The sequence below is a fragment of the Tenrec ecaudatus genome, chromosome 3 (assembly GCF_050624435.1).
Source record: "Tenrec ecaudatus isolate mTenEca1 chromosome 3, mTenEca1.hap1, whole genome shotgun sequence".
NCBI classification, from domain to species: Eukaryota; Metazoa; Chordata; class Mammalia; order Afrosoricida; family Tenrecidae; genus Tenrec; species Tenrec ecaudatus.
In genome coordinates, this window is record NC_134532.1 from 172,294,445 (window position 1) to 172,312,878 (window position 18,434).

The window sequence follows — 18,434 nt, forward strand, 5'->3', positions numbered from 1 at the left end:
CCCAAAAGCTGGAAGCTCATGCCCACTTGGAGTCATGGGGCATCGAAAACCTCATGGCACATAGGGGAGCTGGATTTTCCCTGACCGCAACGGATTTACCAAGATTTCTCGGTTCCTAAAGGGTGTGACTGGGAGCCAGTGGTCCAAGTGTGTGAATAAGCAAAACATGGACCCAAACTCTGGGCGGGGGACGGGGCGTTAAAGTGGTATGTGTCAAGAGAAATGGAAATTGGGCTTTCCAAGATGGAGGGGATATACCTGCAAAAGAAAGAAACCAGGAACCTTGGAGAAGAGAAGGGGTCTAGCAGTGTGGTAGCAGGTGGACTTCCCATTGTCCTCCTCAAATTTCCAGGTAAACCAGCTGTGCAGGGCTGTGGCAGATACTCATGGGGAGAGCGAAGTAAAAGGAAGCAGCTGCTAACCTTGAGGCCAGCAGTTTGAAGCCACCAGCTGCTCCAAGGGAGAAAAACGAGGCTTTCTACTCCTGTGAAGAGATGGAATCTCAGAAACCCAAAGAGATAGTTCTACCCTGTCCTAGAGAGTCGCTAAGACTAGTCATCGACTCAATATCTCAATGTTGAGTGAGTGACTGAGTGAGTGAGTGAGCGAGTGAGTGAGTGACTGACTGAGTGAGCGAGCGAGTGGAGTCAGCAGTCACCAATGACTTTGATTATACCTGGGCTAAATTACTGCCACTGTTGCTAGTAGCCCACCTGGCCACAATACCTATTGGTATGGCTACCTTGGCACATGCATTGACTGGAATACAAGAATGGAATGTATTCCCGCAGATAAACTCCACATACCTGTAACCCACCAGATTAAACTGGTACCAGGAAACCACGAACAACCTGAAAGCATCAATCCGCTCGCCCAGCTCAGCAAAACTGCGCCTCTGTCCAAGAAAAAAAATAAAGGCATGCTATAAAGTATCAGAAGTATGAACATGTTATTATCTTAAAGACAGAAATTGATCTCCTGCTTCTGAGAATTAACATGCATGTGAAATAACAACGAAGATAATGAGCGTCGCCTGGAGCCAGCACTCCGGATAAGAAGACTCTGGCCCGAGAATGATAATATCTGAAGTCTTTTGGGGCCACGGCAAGCATTGTAATTGTGTTTTCTCAGACACATGGGCCATCTGACACTTCAAATGGCTGCCAAAGACAAAAGGAGACCGTTTCTATCGAGCTTGCCTCATTTCCTTTTCTTCCCCCTATCTCAATATTGCTTTCACCCCATTGCCGCCTTCGTGGGGCTCATGTCAGTAGTTCACAGTTGTGTGCTTTTGTTTAAGAAAGCCCTGAGCTATTTTATTCTTTTATTTTGGCAAGGTCTTGAATTTGCCAAAGGGTTGGGGTGGGGTCATAAATTTACACTTTAAGGGAAATCCTCCATCAGCATTAATAGTTACAACATTGCCCTTCATTAAATAGCTACAATTTTAAAATGTTAAGGTGAAAATCCACAGCACAACATACTGAGGGAAAGAGCGAAAAGGAACCTGTGTGAGGTCGCATGCAGCCAGCAGGCTTTGGGTTGGGGCCTCTGTTCTGTTATCTCCCAGGCTTACAGATCGTGGTGGGTTCCTAGAAAATCGAATGTGAGGAAGGATTGTACAGGACAGTTCTGGTGTTTTTCTATTCAGTTTCCAATTCAGCAGCACATATTTCTGAGAGCCCCCTCTGTGTCCATGGGGAGCTGGCACTCGGTAGTTTAGTGGGGGCTTGGTAATTGAACTCTTGTCTCCCCTATGAACCTGCTTTCAAGCCAGTGCACCTCATAGAGTCACCATATGCCTTCCTGGACACTACACAGGGGAATGCATATCCCTGAGATACTGAGCTTCCAGACTGAGACAGACTAGGATGAAAAGTATGGTGATCTACATTTGAAGATTAGTCAATGAAAACCCAATGAATCCCAATGGCCCGCTCTGCAACTAGTGGCCGGGATGGCATGGGACTGGACAGTATTTCATTCTGGTGTGTTCTGAGTCATCATGAGCCAGGGGATGGGGACACCTGGGAGGCCACTGAAAACCACCCAGGGTCGAGGACACCTAAGTGAGCAGAGATCCCTTTCCCGGGTAGAGGGTGTGGGAGAGAGACTAACAATAAATGTAACTAACACTCCTAAGTAAAGCAGCAGCGATCAGAGGTGGAGGTGCTACAGAAGAGAAGAGCACTCTACCAAGACTGAGATGGGAGATGGGAGGCGCACGAACGCATGGCACAGACCCAGCGTGTCCTCCTCCCTCCCTTCTCTGTGGCATGGAAACGTGCCAATGATCACTTATCTCCACTAAGTGGAATCTAGGGGCTTTAAGAAGGCAATTTTTAGTATGATGTGGTGAGCAAGGATGGTCTAATGCAGTATTTATCAATGAAGGTTCTGAGCAACACCACTTTTTCAGAGGTTAATACCAACTCACTCCCTTCAAATTAATTCAGACTCATTTAAACACTAGACGGTTATTGAGATTGTAAATCTTTCTGGAAGAACAGTGGTTTTGAACCACTGGTCATTCAGTTAGCAGCCCAACGCCTAACCCACAGGGCTACTAGGGGTCCTTAAGAAGTTCATAGGTGTTTTCAAAAAGAATTCTCATGCAGCCAGAAGAGCTGGGTGGTGCCTGGCTAACACTACTGAACATCTTCATCGAATGTTCTGTAGAAGAATTTTTACCAAAAGGAGGTAAAAGAAGGACAGAATTTCAGATTCTCACTCAATCTAGACTTTTGGGAACCAAGCAATCTGGATAAATTCCCCAAACTATTGCCCCTGAAGTCTTCTACACACACACAGAAATGTAGCATAACTAGTAAAGAATGTCTCTTTTAAGAACTGTCTATAGAGGATCAATTAACAACAGCAACCCAAAAGATTAGGCAGGGAATTTAAGGAGCAGAGCATTAACAGGGGGGCCATTTGGGGGTGTGGGTGAGAGGGCTGCACAGCCAGTCGGAAGTAATCACGACCACTGATGGTCTGTGGAGAAAGGCTTGGAGCAGTGTATTTCTGCTGTGCATATTCTCAACAGTGTGACAAGAATAAATTATAAGGAAAAAAAATCCATGCTCGAATGAATTTTGGAAATTTCCAAGTGGCTCTACTACATTGTATAAAGGAGAAATTCATAAAGTACCGCCACTTCCTGCTTTTTAAAATCCAAACTACATGATTCATTTTAACTCAGTTCTTTCTGGATTAGATTGTCCATTTTAACCACCTGCCTGCCTCAGAATCCATGCCTGTGAACCCCGATAAGCCTGTATCTGGGTATATTCATTGCTAGAAACCATAAATCTGAGAAGGCAATTTCCCTTTCTGGTTAAGTGAGGCTGTGAAGGAAATACACCCGTGGAGGAAAGCTTGGCACAGCTGTCTTTTCTGTGAAGTGGGCCAAAAGACTTCTTAATGATGAGAGCATGATAAGAGAATTGCTTGAAAGGGTCTGGAAACTTGTCTTAGCTGACTTTCCCAAACTACTTATAAAGCTTTGATTACCAAGCCACTTTTAGGAATTAAGACCCTGGTACCAAGACGAATCTTCACAGCTCCGAGGTACTTGGCCAAAGCAGGGTGACCTTCTGCTCCCAACGTTTTTGATCCTACCTGGAAGCTGTACTATGTCTGAGAATGACTGAAACTTGTTCCCGAAATCAGGACTAGAACTCTTTAGAGCCCAGCGCCCAACACAAGACGTCCCCCCACACGTAATCCACCCTGTGGATCACCTACCTGTGATGTCAACCAAAATCAGCCAAACACACAGTGTATTCTAATTTCGGTGTTTCACAAACTGTATGAATCGGTGTGCAAATAAATTGTAATGAAGTCACCAGTTTTCACTTGTGTAGACTGGTGCCTCCTACATCCAGTGTAATATGTGTATATAGATTTTCCCTGCATGTTGTTGTTCGATGTCGTCTAGTCGATCCCAACTTATAGGGACCCAATGCTCCAGAGGAGGAAATGCTGCCCAGTCCAGTGCCGCCCTCACAGCGCCTCGTATGCTGGGCTCCAGAGGTGCAGCCACTCTTTCCTGAACATGGTCCCTGCAGTGAAAAGAGCACACACTGATTCCTCTACAGTTGCGAGGGAAGTCAGATGCCGTATTTCCCCTGCCACTGCGTCCATCCACCTCACAGCAACCAGCAACCGATAGGAGAGAGTAGACCTGCCCCTTCGGGTTTCCAAGACTTGAAAGCTTTATGGTAGCAGACAGTTTCATCTTTCTTGCAAGGAGCCACTGGTGTGATTAAATTGCTGGGGTGAAGTAAAATTCCTGTGACTCTTCCATCCATGTTTTTGTAATGCCCACAAAATGGGCGGGACCATGCAAATAGGATGTGGGAAGCACAAGTAGAGGGGACGGGTCAGTTTGGTCCATTTTAGTTGCCAAGCACCTGTGTATGAGAGAGCCATCACAGAAGCATACAGAGAGAAGCTCCGGGTCCAGAAGGAAGATGAACACCCGCAGAGCACATTTATGATCCTGGCCTAAAGTGGCAGACTCAGACAAGAGGCACCAGAGGCCACGGCACAGAGACCATGGGACAGAGCAAAGGAGCCACATGGAAACAGAGTAGAGGGGCTGGACCCCGAGACCTGAGACTATGAGGCAGTGAGGTAGAGGGGCCAGTGGGCTCCCTGGTCCAAGGAGGCAGAGGCCAAGGGATCACGTGGCTGAGAGGCTACTGCCTGAGAGGAAGTGTTGCTGTGGACCTTAACGGTTTATGATCCTGACTTGTGGTAACCTGTTGACTTCCCTATAAGCCTTCATAATTGTAAGTTTGCTCTTTGAGTTCTGTGTGGCCAGTGCAAGTGATTACAGAAGCCAGCCGAGTGGTAGAACAGCAGGAGAGGAACATTTGATGTCAGAACAGGCTAGGGCAGACGGAAGGTGGGGGGCTAACTGACCTCTTCCTGTGGCAGTCAGTCTTGGGCAGCTGTGGAGATGTAGACCCTGTCTCCCCTGAGCAGCCAGGTGAGGTCAGGTATGGTCTGTTTTCTCAGCAGTTTAATGCATAGTCCATTACACCACCAGACCTCCTGGCTATTTGATCTTGAAGGCTTCGTACTTATACAATTTCAAGGTGCTAACATTTCCCAGAACATAATTTGGGGAATGCTGGGCATTTGATTGTGTGGATCATAACAAACTATGTGTCGCCTTAACAAGAATGGGAATCCCAGAACACTTCACTGTGCTCCTGCGGAACTTGTACATGGATCGAGAGACTGCTGTGTGAACCGAACCAGGGGAATACTGCATGATCTAAAGTCAAGAAAGGTGTGTGTCAGGGTTGTATCCTCTCACCACACTTATTCAATCTGTGTGCTGAGCCAACCATCAGAGAAGCGGGATTGTATGAAGGAGAATGTGGTATTAGGATCGGACGAAGGTTTATCAACAACCTGCAACATGCAGATGGCACAACCTTGCTTCCTGAAAGTGAGGCATGTTCCGACGAAGCATGTGCTGACGAAGATCAAGGATTGCAGACATCGGTATGGATGACAACGCAAGAAAACCAAAATCTTCATGACTGAACGAGTAGGCAACATCATGCTAAATGGAGAAAAGATTCAAGTTGTCAAAGATTTTGCCTTACTTTGTTTCACAATCAATGCTTATGGAAATAATCAAGAAATGCAATGGCATATTGCAATGGGTAAATCTGCTGCACACGACCTCTTTAAAGTGGAAAATCAAGGATGGTACTTTGAAGACTTAGGTGTGCCTGATCCAATGGTATTTTCTATTGCTTTATATAAAGTTATTCCATACCATGTAAAGTTATTCCATATCATGGAATAAGGAAAACCAAAGAAGAATCAACGCATTTGAATTATGGTGCTGGCGAAGAATATTGAAAGTAACATGGGCTTCCAAAAGGGCAAACAGATCTGTCTTGGAAGAAGTACAACCAGAGTGCACTTAGGGGTAAGAATGGTGAGACATTGTCTCACATACTTTGGATATTTTGTCAGGAAAGACAAGTCCCTGGACAAGCACATCACGTGTGGTGATGTAGAGGGACACCAAAAAAAGAGGAAGACCCTGACAAGATGGATTGACACGGTGGCTGCAACAAAGGGTTAAACTATAGCCGCAGTTGTGAGAATGGCGCATGTTGGGACAACATTTCACTTTGTTGTTCCTTCTGAGTCAGAACCAACTCACTAGTATCTAACTACAATCCAGCATCATCTTCTCAATAGCTGGTATGCTAAAAACCCTTGGTTGAAGCCATTGTGCAGTTTGAGTGCTTTCCAAACCAGGAAAAGAGCACTGGCACAACATTGGGTTAAACGCTGGACTGCCGACCTAAGGTGGGAAGTTCAAACTCACCAGCAGCCCCTTCATAGCAGAAAAATGAAGCTGATAGTTCCCCGAAAGATTTCGATTTAGAAACCCTAGGGAGTCACTCTACTCTGTGAGGGTGCCCAAACAGACCCCGGTGTTCAAGCAGGTGCATAACCAAATGTGGTGAAGAAAGCTGATGGTGCTCAGCTATCAAAAGATATAGCATCTGGGGTCTTAAAGGCTTGAAGGTAAACAAGTGGCCACCTAGCTGAGAAGCAACAAAGCCCACATGAAAGAAGCATACCAGCCTATGCAATCACGAGGTGTCTAAAAGATGAATTATCAGGCATCAAAGAAAAAAAACTCATATCATTGTGAATCAGGGGGAGTGTGGAGTGGAGACCCAAAGTCCATCTGTAGGCAACTGGACATCCCCTTAAAGAAGGGTTGCGGGGAGGAGACAAGCCAGTCAGAGTGCAGTGTAGCAACGATGAAGCATACAACATTTCTCTAGTTCTTTAATGCTTCATGAGGGAGGGAGTGTGTGAAAAAATGAGGAACTGATACCAAAGGCTGATACCAACAGCTCAAGGTAAATTTGAGTCAGAATCAATTCAACAGCAGTGAGCTTTTGGATTCCTGCCTAAGAAGAAGCCCTGGTGGAACAGAGTTTAAGGGCTTAGCTGCTACTAACCAAAAGGTTAGCTATTCAAGTCTGCCAGCTGCTCAGTGGGAGACAGTGTTTCAGTCTGTTTCCTTAAACATGTGTGGCCTTGCCAAGCCTAAGGGCAGTTCTGTTCTGTCCTACAAGGTTGCTGTGAGTCAGAACAGACTAGATGGCAGTGGGTTCATTTGGAGGTTCAACCCTAGGAGGGCCATATTCCAGCACCGTATTAGATGAAAGTCTGTCGTCATCCCCAGGGCCTCACTGGCTAATTTTCAGAAGTAAACATTTTGCCAGATCTCTCTTCTTACTCCATGTTGTCTACAAGCTCCCCGTAAATCTGTAGCTCATGAATAACGGAATACAGTCAATTGACAGGGCCCTTCCAGCCATATTCCCTTTTGTGATGCATTGTAATTTCTAGCCTCCCTTCCTGTGATTATAAACCCATTTAGGAGGGGTTCTCTTGTTACAGAATTAAGGTGAGATACATTCTGAGTCTCCACCTTAGTAGAGGGTGCGACTGAAGTCACCACTTTTTGTTTCCTTGGGGATATGGTTGGCTGAGAGGAAGAAACCATCCCTTCATCAATCACTCCTCTCCGTGTCTAAGCCATCTCAGAAGCAGGAACACAGAGAATCCCAGGACCGCTGGTGGAAGAGCCACCAGTGGACCTTGTTCAAGATCTCTGCCTGAAGTGGTGGAAACTGAGACCAGAGAGAGCAGAAGCTGTGGCACAGAGACCAGGGGGCATTGCAGGAGAGCCAGGCCGAGACCAGAGGTCGAGACCAGGAGGCCATGAGCTAGAAGAGGAATGGCATCGAGACTCTGAGACTGTGAGGCAGGGCAGTGAGCTGGCCCAGGGAGGCAGCTTCCCAGGGTCCAAGTGGCTGAGAGGTTGAGGACTGGAGAGGTGCTCCTGTGGACTAATGACTGCATCTTTCCTGTTTTCTGATCCTGACTCGTGGCAACCTGTTAACTTCCTTAAGAAAGCCCCCAAATGATGTGATTCGCCTGTGAGTTCTGGCAATTCCAATGATTTAATGCAGCGGAAGAATAGAGTGTGGTGGCAGGAGGTTGTGTTGTCAAGAGAGGAGTTCAGATCTGGCCGCCGTGCCTTTATAGCAGTGACGCTGGGGTATTTGAGCCACCGGTATGAGATCTAACGTGTGGAAGATGAAATACCTGACTGCCACAGATCAAGCTGCCCAACGAAGGTATCCATTCCTCTGCCCATCATTGCTGTGGTCCTGACTGCTCCCAACACCACACTCACCCAAACGGGTTAGGATCCGGCCCCGGATGTGGATGCCCACTCACTGCCCATCTGGAAACAAGAGAGACCTCTCCAAATATCCAATGAGTGAGGAACAGGAGGCTGCCCCAGGCAGCTCCTGTCAGCGGCCAGTCAGCGCTGGAGACCAGCCCTTTGGCTGCCTCGCCGTTCTCCTTGCCCTTGGGTTTCCTGCAGTCACCATCTGGAATTGAAAAATGGGAAAGGGTCAGGGATGTGCAAGTCTAACCCTCTGGGTTTCTGTGACCAACCTTTCACCAAGTGAGAAGTGGTTCCTGGTCTTGGGAGCTCAGCTGATCAAAGGATCGGAAGCACACATGCTGAAAAATATTTGGTGGGAGAGCCTGTCTCAGGCAGGCTCCATCAGGATGCTTTAGGGAGAATAAGCCATTTGGGAATTTGGCAAATGGAAACATGAAAGTTATTGACTTGATGTAAAGTTAGTCATCTGAGCAAAAGTATCTTCCAGAAAAGTACATGGCACATTCAGGAAACAAACATGGTTCCACTTGAATGGAACATTTCCAGTACACGAGGCTGCTCTCTGTACCCCAAACTAACAGAGCTCCCATCTGAGCCTGGAGTCACAATGCAGCATTGGACTGCAACTCAACCTAAAGAAAACCAAACTGCTCACAACTGGATGATAGGTAACATCATGATAAATGGAGAAAAGACAGAGGTTGTCCAGGATTTTCTCTTACTTGGATCCACAATCTGATGTCCTGATCTGTATCCAGTGGTACCTATGAAATCTGTTGCCCGAGGCTCCAACCCCCAGACCTGAGTGGTTCATAAAGTATACAACATGAATTTGGGGACTAGATCAAGTTCTGAATGTTATAACTGATACTGACATGAGTATTACCTGGCCCATTTACCTGCATGGTCTCCCCCTAGTAGGCCAGAAGCGGGTTCTAGAAACTCTTTGTTCCAGGGGAGTCAACTCCCCCTAGACCCCACCCATGTGCACTACTTCTCTGGGCACTGACAAAGGAACAGGGGCTCACTAGGATCCCCAAAAGGCTGGAGAACAAGGGAATCGGCACCTGATAACACCTCTCCCTTCTTTCCAGAGGGCTCAGGTTAGCCTCGAAAGCAAAAGGCAGAGCTGGGTATGTGTAAGCCCCAGAGAGCTGATGCCAGGGACCTGAAAGCAGGGACGTGAGTGGACAGGTTCTCTTTTAGAGTTTCAGATGTAGAGCTTACCTGTCTTTGAACTTCAGGGTGGGGCTGGGAAGCAGGTAGTTCTACCACCCTGGCTCACAGGTAATTTCCCTGAGAGTTGGAAATATACTGGGCCAGGTTGTGCAAGGGTGGGGGGGTGGATCTTGGTGGAGAATGACATCCCAAAAGACTCCATCCAGAGCAAAGAAGAGGACGACGGAGCTGAAGCGCACCTGCTGGGCCTTCTCTCTCACTCCCACCGCGTGCAAGCCGAAGAGGAGTCTTCTGCCTTCACCTTCTGTCTGTCTGGGAACCTCCCTCCGGGGTACAAACCAAAAGACTGCTGGTTGGAAGCCACCTGTAGCACTGCAGAAGAAAGACCTGGCAATCTCTGACAGCCATTGAGAACCCAATGGCATGCAGTCCTACTCTGACACACACAGGCTCACCCTGAGCCAGAGTCAACTCCACAGTGACAACGGGCTTGGCCTGTCCCAGGAAGGTAAAGGTGCCTACTGCTTGGCTAGTAGCTCCCCAGGCAGGGCACTTGCCTTTCAGAGGGAAAGGAGGTGGAAATGGAGGCGTCATACATAAAAACAATTGAATTTTCTTTTCAAGAGGGTGACCTCTCCACAGAGACAAATTCCTGAAGCAAGTGGGCATGCGCTTGCCTGTGTAAATCCGATCCAGCGTGGCGATGGCACTTAATGTCAGGATCACCCTGTTGGGCACCGGATGGCTCCAGACTGGGTTGACAGACGTGTACCATGTGCGGAGAACCAGGAGAAGCATCTGCCCCAGGATGAATCCCCAGATTCGGAAATGCCTGTAAGTGTAAACGCATTTTTCAGGACTCTTCATGTGCAGGGATAGCCAGAGCTCATCTCAAAACTTTAATTTTCAAAACTTTTTTGTGGTTGACAGCCATTGTTCACATCTGCTATAGTTTATTGTGCCAGCCTGGCCGATAAACACAAGTAGGATTAACTGAAGGACAGAGGGATAAATGGCTCGGTGAGCCTCACCTTGGTTGTTCTGTGCCTCAGTTTAAAGGGGTACACTACCTGTGGGATGCCTAGCCTGTGGACTGTGTCGCTGTAAGTTGAGGTCCCTTTAAGCCCACACGATTGGAATGTTCATCTCTGGAGCTGGGGACCGACAGTTGATGACAGTTGAGGACCTGCCTTGCTGTTTGCTGCCTGGGTATATATAGCCCAGCTCTCTCTACAGAAAAAAACTGGTACCTGGCAGCTCTCAAAACTTGAAGGACTGCTAGTATCTCACTGCTTTAAAATTTAACTGTTAATTTCTTGTATTATCTATCTGTATATTATTTAATGGTTTATTTCTTGAATTATATATCTATCCTTATAAATATATTTATATATAGTTACTAGCAATCTGGTTTGTCTCTCTAGAGAATCCTGTCCAACACAACATCCCAACTCTGTGGAAAGGAAAAGGGAAACTTCTGCAAGGCCATCAACCCCTTCATTCAAACCCATTGCCATGGGGTGGGTCTGACTCACAGTGATCCTAGAGGACAGGGCAGAACTGCCCCACAGGGTCGACAAGGCGACACTCTACAGAAGCAGACCACCACATCTTGCTTCCATAGAGCAGTTGGTGGCTTCAAACTGCTGACCTTCCTTGTGGAAGCTGAGTGTTTGACCACCGGGCCACCAGAGGTCCTTCGAAAGGCCATACGGAAGGTAGGGGAACCCTGGTGGCACAGTGGGCTACACATTGGGCTGCTGACCTCAAGGTTGGCTGTATGAACCCACCAGTCTCTCTCCAGGAGAAAGATGAGGCTTTCTACTCCTGTAAAGAGTTACAGTCTCAGGAACTCACAGGGGCAGTTCTACCCTGTCTTATAGGGTCACTATGAGTCAGAATCAACTCAATGGCAGTGAGTGATTGAGTGAGTGATTGAGTGAGTGAATGAGTGATTGAGTGAACGAGTGAGTGAGTGAGCGAGTGATGGAAGGTAAGTAATGGAACTCAGAACTGTGATTTGGGGCTCCTGATATCCATGCTTTGCTTTGGTAACTGGCCGGACTTGTCTGTCCATAAGAGTAGAAGACACAAACCGTACCTTTGCAGCCCACTTCCTGAGCACCATGATACCGCCTGCACGATCAGTGAGGAAGCCACACCCAGGGCGAGGATCACCAGCCGCAGCCAGGCATTTGGAGCCTGGAAGGAGGCTAAGCTGCCTGCAGACAGATAAGGGGAGAATGAAGCATTTCTGACACCACTCAATGCTCTGAGTCTGGGCAGCACTGCCAGGACCACCTTCAAACTCGGAAGAGTAGAAGAGGTGTGTCTACAGGAGCGCCATCCTCATATTCCGGGTAACTGGATCCCAAAGCAGGTGGTGGTTTGCATCTAGCTTCTTTCACATAGTGCTCTTTTCTTTTTCCAGGTTTATCCTGGTGTTAGGTTGTAGTCTATTTTAGTATTTCATTCCTTTTTATGGCTGAATGTTTTCCACAGCCTGGTGGCCCTATAAGTTAGACATTAGACTACTAAGCATACAGTTAGCTGTTCAAACTCACCAGCTGCTCCTCAGGAGAAAGATGAGGCTGTCGAGATTCGGTCTCATAAACCCTACATAGGGCTATTATGAGTCAATCTACTTGGTAGTAGTCAGTTAGTTAGTTTAGTATCCGGCTCTGGTGGCGCTGGGGGTTAAGTATTGGGCTGTTCCCTGCATCGTCTGTAATTCAAAGTCACCAGCCAGCCTGGAAAAAAAAATGAGGCTCTTGCTCCCTATCAATTACTGTCTCAGAAACCCATGTAGAGTTAATTTGAGTGGTTTGGTTATACATATTAGGGAAATCACCCCTTGGAATAAGAGTTGCAAATATTTTATTTATTTTGTTATTTGAGGAGCCCTTGTGGTGTAGTGGTAAAGCATTCAGTTGCTAACCCAAAGATCAGCAGTTCGAAGCCACCAGCTGGTATGTGGGAGAAAGATGAGGCTGTCCACTCCCCTAAAGATTTACAGCCTCGAAACCCTAGGGAGCAGTTCCACTCTGTCCTGGAGGGTTGCTATGTGTTGAAATTGGCCCAATTAATGGGAGTTGGGTTGGGTTATTTTGGTTTTGTTATTTTGACTGTTTTTATTGCTGTATTTGTCATCCATCATTTTTGTTTTTTCTACACAGTATTAGTTAATTGAGGAACCCTGGTGGCATAGTGCTTATGCGTTGAGTTGTTAACCTGAAGGTCAGCAGTTTGATACCACCAGCTGCTCCTCGGGAGAAATATGGGGCTTCTAGAGTTAGTCTCAGAAACTCACTGGGGTGGTTCTGCCCAGCTTAGAGTGTTGCTATGAGTCAGCATTGGCTGGATGTCACTGAATTTTAAATTTTTCTATTAGTTAACCATCTTTTTGGATGGCTTTAGGGGTTTTTTTATTTATCAAAGTTTTAGAAAGATCACAAAGTCAAGTTCTCTGACATGTTTTTCCTTGCAGGGAGTTTGAGCCTTTTCTGCTCTCAGAGGAAAATTAGGATTTACTCTAGAACTTCCAATTTTTCTAAGATGTTTCTAAGTAGTAATGAGGGGAGGACCATCTTTGGTTTTAAACAACTACTATTCAGGCAGTTAGCTTTCAAAGAACAGTTTGGGCCTTCACCCTTAATTTTTACACTTACCAACGGTGAGGATCCGCAACAGGTTTAGAATCCACTTCTTATTAGCCAGTTGCCAGAAAGGAGTCACGGTTAGAAATATCGGTGAAAGATAGGCTATGCTAAAGCCTTCAAGCCCAGTGAGTTCCAATGTTTGCAGGGGAAAATAATAGATCATTGGAGCCAGGCCATGGTAGAGAGACCAAGAAACGTATCCTATAAAAAGATTTAAAACAGGGAGATTGTTACTTAGGCATTGTCCACCACACATGGCTCCCACCGGCTACCTCCCTCATGACTCTGGCCTTCACGAGGTTCCAGTAACATAAGCTCTCTCCTTTCTCATCAGGCCCAGGTGGTTGCAAGACCCCCAACATCCCTTGCTTATCATTGTAGCCTTACATCCCCCAATTCACTGTCACCGAGGTGTTCTGACTCAGAGCCACCCTACAGGACAGAGTAGAACTGCCCCTGTGGATTTCTGAGACCATAAACCTTTGCAGGAACAGAAAGCCTGGTCTTTCTCCCACAGAGCAGCTGGTGCTTTTGAACCACCGGCCTTGGGGTTAGTCAGCCCAAGGCATAATCTACTCCACGATCAGGGCTCCTTATCTCCTCCCTTTGTTTGTACCATCGGTGGCGAATTTCACTTCTTCACGGATTGGTAACATTTCCTTATGTACTTTGAGCCCTTTTTAATATGAAATATAAAAACCAAAAGGAGCGACAAGACTCCCACCTCAGAGTAGCATCAAAGGCACGTTGGTTAAGACAACAATCTTCAATCTATCAAAACTCCAGCCCTGAAGGAGCCCTGGTGTATTACAAGTTGGACTTGCAGTTCCACCAGCCTGCTCCCTGGGGGGAAGACAAGGCTGTCTATTCCCCTGTGATTTACAGTCTCAGAAAAATGAGGGAGCAGTTCTACCACATCCTACAGGCTCACTACAAATTGAAATAGACTCAGTGGCAATGGCTAAGTTCTTAGGAATCAGTGTGATGTGGGAGAATAAATATACAAATTTGAGATTAGTTCTCTATCTCTCAAAAATCTTGTGCAAGAATGAAAATATGCACGGGCCTTCCCATATGCTAAAACAATTTAGCACAACCTCAGGCCCTTTCAGATCGAAATTATTTTACTGCTCTTTTACAAATCACCACGGAGCCCTGGTGATGTAGTCATTATGCATTGGGCCGCGACATGCCTGGTCAGCAGTGGAAAACCACCAGCAGCTCCACAGGAGAAAGACTGGACTTTCTACTCCCATAAAGAGTTACAGTCTCAGAAATCCATGGGGGTCACTATGAGTCAGCATTGACTCGTTGGCAGTGGATGAATTACAAATGCACACACACACACACACACACATCCATATCCAGACACTTGTTTTTTAACTTAAATCATTTTATTGGGGCTCATACAACTCTTATCACATTCCATACATATACATCAATTGTGTAAAGCACACTTATACATTCTTTGCCCTCATCATTCTGAAAATTCGCCTTCCACTTGGGTTCCTGGAATCAGCTCATTTTCCTTTTTTTCCTCCCCCTCACTTCCTGCTTCCCTCTTCCTCATGAACCCTTAATAATTTATAAATTATTATTTTATCTTATCTTACACTGCCCAGCATCTCCCTTCACCCACTTTCCTGTTACCCATCTCCCAGAGAGGAGGTTATATTTAGATCCCCGAGATCGGTCCCCCTTTCCTACCCCCACTTCCCTCCCAGTATCACCACTCTCACCGTTGGTCCTGAGGGGTTCATCTGTCCTAGATTCCCTGTTTCCAGATCCCCACTGCACCGCTGTACATCCTCTGGTCTAACCAGGTTTGCAAGGTAGAATTGGGATCATGATAATTGGGGGGGAGGAAGCATTCAAGAACTAGAGGAAGGTTTTGAGTTTCATTACTGCTACACTGAACCCTGAGTGATTCATCTCCTCCCCACTACCCCTCTGCAAGGGATGTCCAGTTGTCTACAGATGGGCATTGGGTCCCCATCATAAGCTCCCTCATTCACGATTATATGATCCCCCCCCCAACCTTTGGTGCTTGATACCTGGTCCCCTCGGCCCTTCATGATCACACATGTTGGTGTGCTGCTTCCATGTGGACTTTGTTGCTTCTGGGCTAGATGGCCGCTTGTTTGCTTCAAGCCTTTAAGTCCCCAGACGCTATATATATTGATAGCTGGGCACCATCAGCTTTCGTCACCACACTTACTTATGCACGCATTCGTCTTCAGTGTTTATGTGGGGAAGGTGATCACACAATGATGGTTTTTGTGTTTTGGTGCCTGCTACCTGATCCCTTCAACACCTCGTGTTCACTTGGGCTTGTGTGCTTCTTCTCTGTGGGCTTTGTTGCTTCTGAGCTAGATGGCTGGTTGTTTGCCTTCAAGCCTTTTAAGACCCAAGACGCTATATCTTTTGATAGCCAGACACCATCAGCTTTCTCCACCATGATTGCTTATGGCACACGTCTGTCTTCAGGGATCATGTTGGGAAGGTGGGTATCGTGAAATGACCGTTTAGCTGAGCCAAGGTGCTCTTGTATTGAGGGAGTGTGCACGAGGAGGCCCAATGTCCACCTGCTACCCTACTACTGAACCTATAAATATATGCACATAGGTCTATTTCCCCCATAATCATAAATATATTTACAAATGTACATGTCTGTCATATACAGACACTTTTAAACAAGAAGACCCTGAGACTCAGAAAATAAGATTATATATCCACAATGATACAAGTAGCAAATGACGGAGTGAATGTAAATCCCGCTAGCCTGGCTCCAAAAATATCCTAATATTTGTGTAACCACCATGTCCAGTAAGTTTCTCCCAAGTTACTTTCCCTAACCTCCCTTTTGTGATCGGCAAAATGAAGATATTTAAGGCCTCGGATGCTGTGCCCCATATATATGAGTGGAACTATGCTCTGTAGGGTTTTCAACAGCTAAAAGATCAAGCAGATCACCAGGCCTTTCCTCCTAGGCCCCTCTGGGCAACCTCAACCCAACCCCTGTGGGTTAGCAGTTGAACAAGTACATGACTGCGCTTCCCAGGGGGCTAATGATTTGCTAATAGGATGAAAAGAAATCGAGTGCACAGATTACCTAGATCCCTGAAGAATTACTGATTATTACTCACATTACATCCCCCTACTTAGGGAGCCTTGCAGGCGTGGGCTTAGGCCTTGGGCCTCTATCAGAAAGTTGAGCAGTTTAAAACCATCAGCCAAGGAGGGAGAGAGACTAATGGTGACAGTAGTTACCTTCTGGGAAACCCACAGGGGCAGTCAGTCTACCCTATCCTCTAGGGTTGCATGAGTCAGAATCGACTGGTTGGCAGTGAGTGAGTGAATGAGTAAGGGAGTGATTCACCTACTTTAGAACACATAGACAAAAGCTCCACTCAAAGATGCAGCCCTGGTCAGCGGGCCCAAAGGTTGTAGGTTCCCACGCACCCAGCAGGCCCACAGGTAAGACATAGCAATCACCTTCAGTCCAGGAAGGGAGCCGCCCAGAAAGCCCCACAGGAAAGTTCTACTTTGTCACAGTGTCACCGTGACTCAGAGAACGCCCAAGGGCATCGATACAGTAGAGCTCTCATGAGGTCAACAGGAGTTGGAAACCAGCATTTTTTTTTAATGGAGGCACTGACTAAGCCACAAAAAAAAAAAAGAAAGACCAGAGACCTTGAATTCAGCTCCCACTGAATAAGAAATTCCCAGGAAGGCGCCTGCTCCCAGGCTAGAGGTTTCCCACCTGGTTTCCCACCGAACTGTGGCATGTCAGCACTCTAGCAAGTGTTTGGTAACTGATTTCAATCTTATAGACCTGACACAATTACACGAATCATTGTCCACGGGATTTTTGCAAAGCTACTAAGCATACGGGACTCCAGTCCAAGCTTCTCACCACAGGCCTGTGTGCAGCTAAGCCCCTGGAATCTCCGGCCCCACCAAGGTTCAGGTCAGCAATGTCTGCCCGGTGCTCACCCCGCGGGAAACGGGACCCCCTTGCCTTCGGAAGGCTACTGTTCTGTACTGAATTTTTTAAAGTTAAACTCAAAACTTCTAGGCGACACGTATTGAGAATCGCGCCCCTCGGAGGCAAGCCCAGGACTCCGCGGGCGCTCGGGCAGCAGCGTCTGGGAACGTCGAGCTTCGGCGCCTAAATCTACGTCTTCTCTTTTGTCTCCCTGCGGCTCCGGAGCGACGATAAGCATCTCCATTCCGGGCAGGGAGAGCGCTTTCCCCCTTCCGGAGCTCAGCGACTTCGCCGAGCGCCAGGGCGCCAGGCCCGACGCCAGGGCGCGGGGAGCGCGAACGCTCGGCTTACCCAGGAGGGTCTCCAGCAGCACTTCTTTCCAGAGGGAAGGCATCGTCGCCGCGGGCCCAGGAACGCAGCCGGAGTCGGGGCACCCCGCGCAGGGCACTCCTCGTGGGAACCTGCGCTCCAAGTCCCCGCGCGCTCAGCCCGGTGGGCGTGGGTCCGGCGGCCCATCCGCCCCTTCGCCACCACGCCCCGTGCGGTGCGCCCTGGACGCCGCCTGGGCGCGCTCTGCGGGCCGCCGCCGGCCTGGTTCGCGGGGTCGCTGCAGCCCAAGCCCGCGCCTTAGCGCTGGCTTCCCCGCAGACAAGGCGACGGCAGGGGACAGGCGACCCGGCGTGGGGCACCCGGGGCGGGGAGGGGGGGCTCTCGAACTCCGCCGTGGAATGAGGTGACCCAGCCCGATCTCCCAGCGATTGCCTGTGGCCAGCCCAACGAGGGGGAAAACAAAGTCAACTTGGTCGCGGTGGGGCGCGCGTGCCCTGGTTTAAATGAACCCCACGGGAGTGCGTTGCGGGACGGAGAGGGGAGGGCGGAGGGCTGGAGACCGGGGACAGGAGAGGGCGGCCGGACTCAGGAGCAACGCCCGACTCGGCTGGGCGCTTGGAGCGCGCCTCCCCCTGCGGGCGCACGGCAGGCAGGGCGAGGCTCCAGAGCGCCCTGCTCCTGCTCCTGCTCAGCTCCGGGAGCCCTCACCTGGCTGGAAAGGTGGGCCACCATGCAACAGGCTGCAGGGCGCTCTAGAGACGTGGCAACACGCCCTGGGGGTGGGGGGGCGGGCGAGAGAAAAGCCTGGCAGGAACGCAAGCCCTGCTCCCTGCTCCTACCCCCAGGAATCGGCGTTGGGTTGCTTGCTAACCTCAAGGTGGGCGATTCAAACTCAAAAATATAAGGCTGAATACTCCCATAAAGATTGAGTTTCCCTGAGAGCTACGATTTTACACATGTGCTTTACACAATTGATGTATGTATGGATTGTGATAAGAGTTGTATGAGCCCCCAATGA

At 48.1% G+C, this 18,434-nt stretch overlaps 1 protein-coding gene across 1 annotated transcript in view; it reads right to left on the reverse strand.

Annotated features, from left to right (window-relative positions):
• Positions 1–17,480, reverse strand: part of CWH43 (cell wall biogenesis 43 C-terminal homolog) — a 74,122-nt gene extending 56,642 nt beyond the window's left edge. The window contains exons 1-6 of the mRNA XM_075544971.1: positions 17,438–17,480; positions 13,108–13,299; positions 11,541–11,661; positions 10,117–10,271; positions 8,261–8,462; positions 807–895 (exon numbers count right to left, since the gene is read on the reverse strand). Coding sequence (XP_075401086.1) covers positions 807–895; positions 8,261–8,462; positions 10,117–10,271; positions 11,541–11,661; positions 13,108–13,299; positions 17,438–17,480 — 802 coding nt within the window. The remainder of the gene's footprint in view (positions 1–806; positions 896–8,260; positions 8,463–10,116; positions 10,272–11,540; positions 11,662–13,107; positions 13,300–17,437) is intronic.
• Positions 17,481–18,434: the final 954 nt, after the last annotated feature.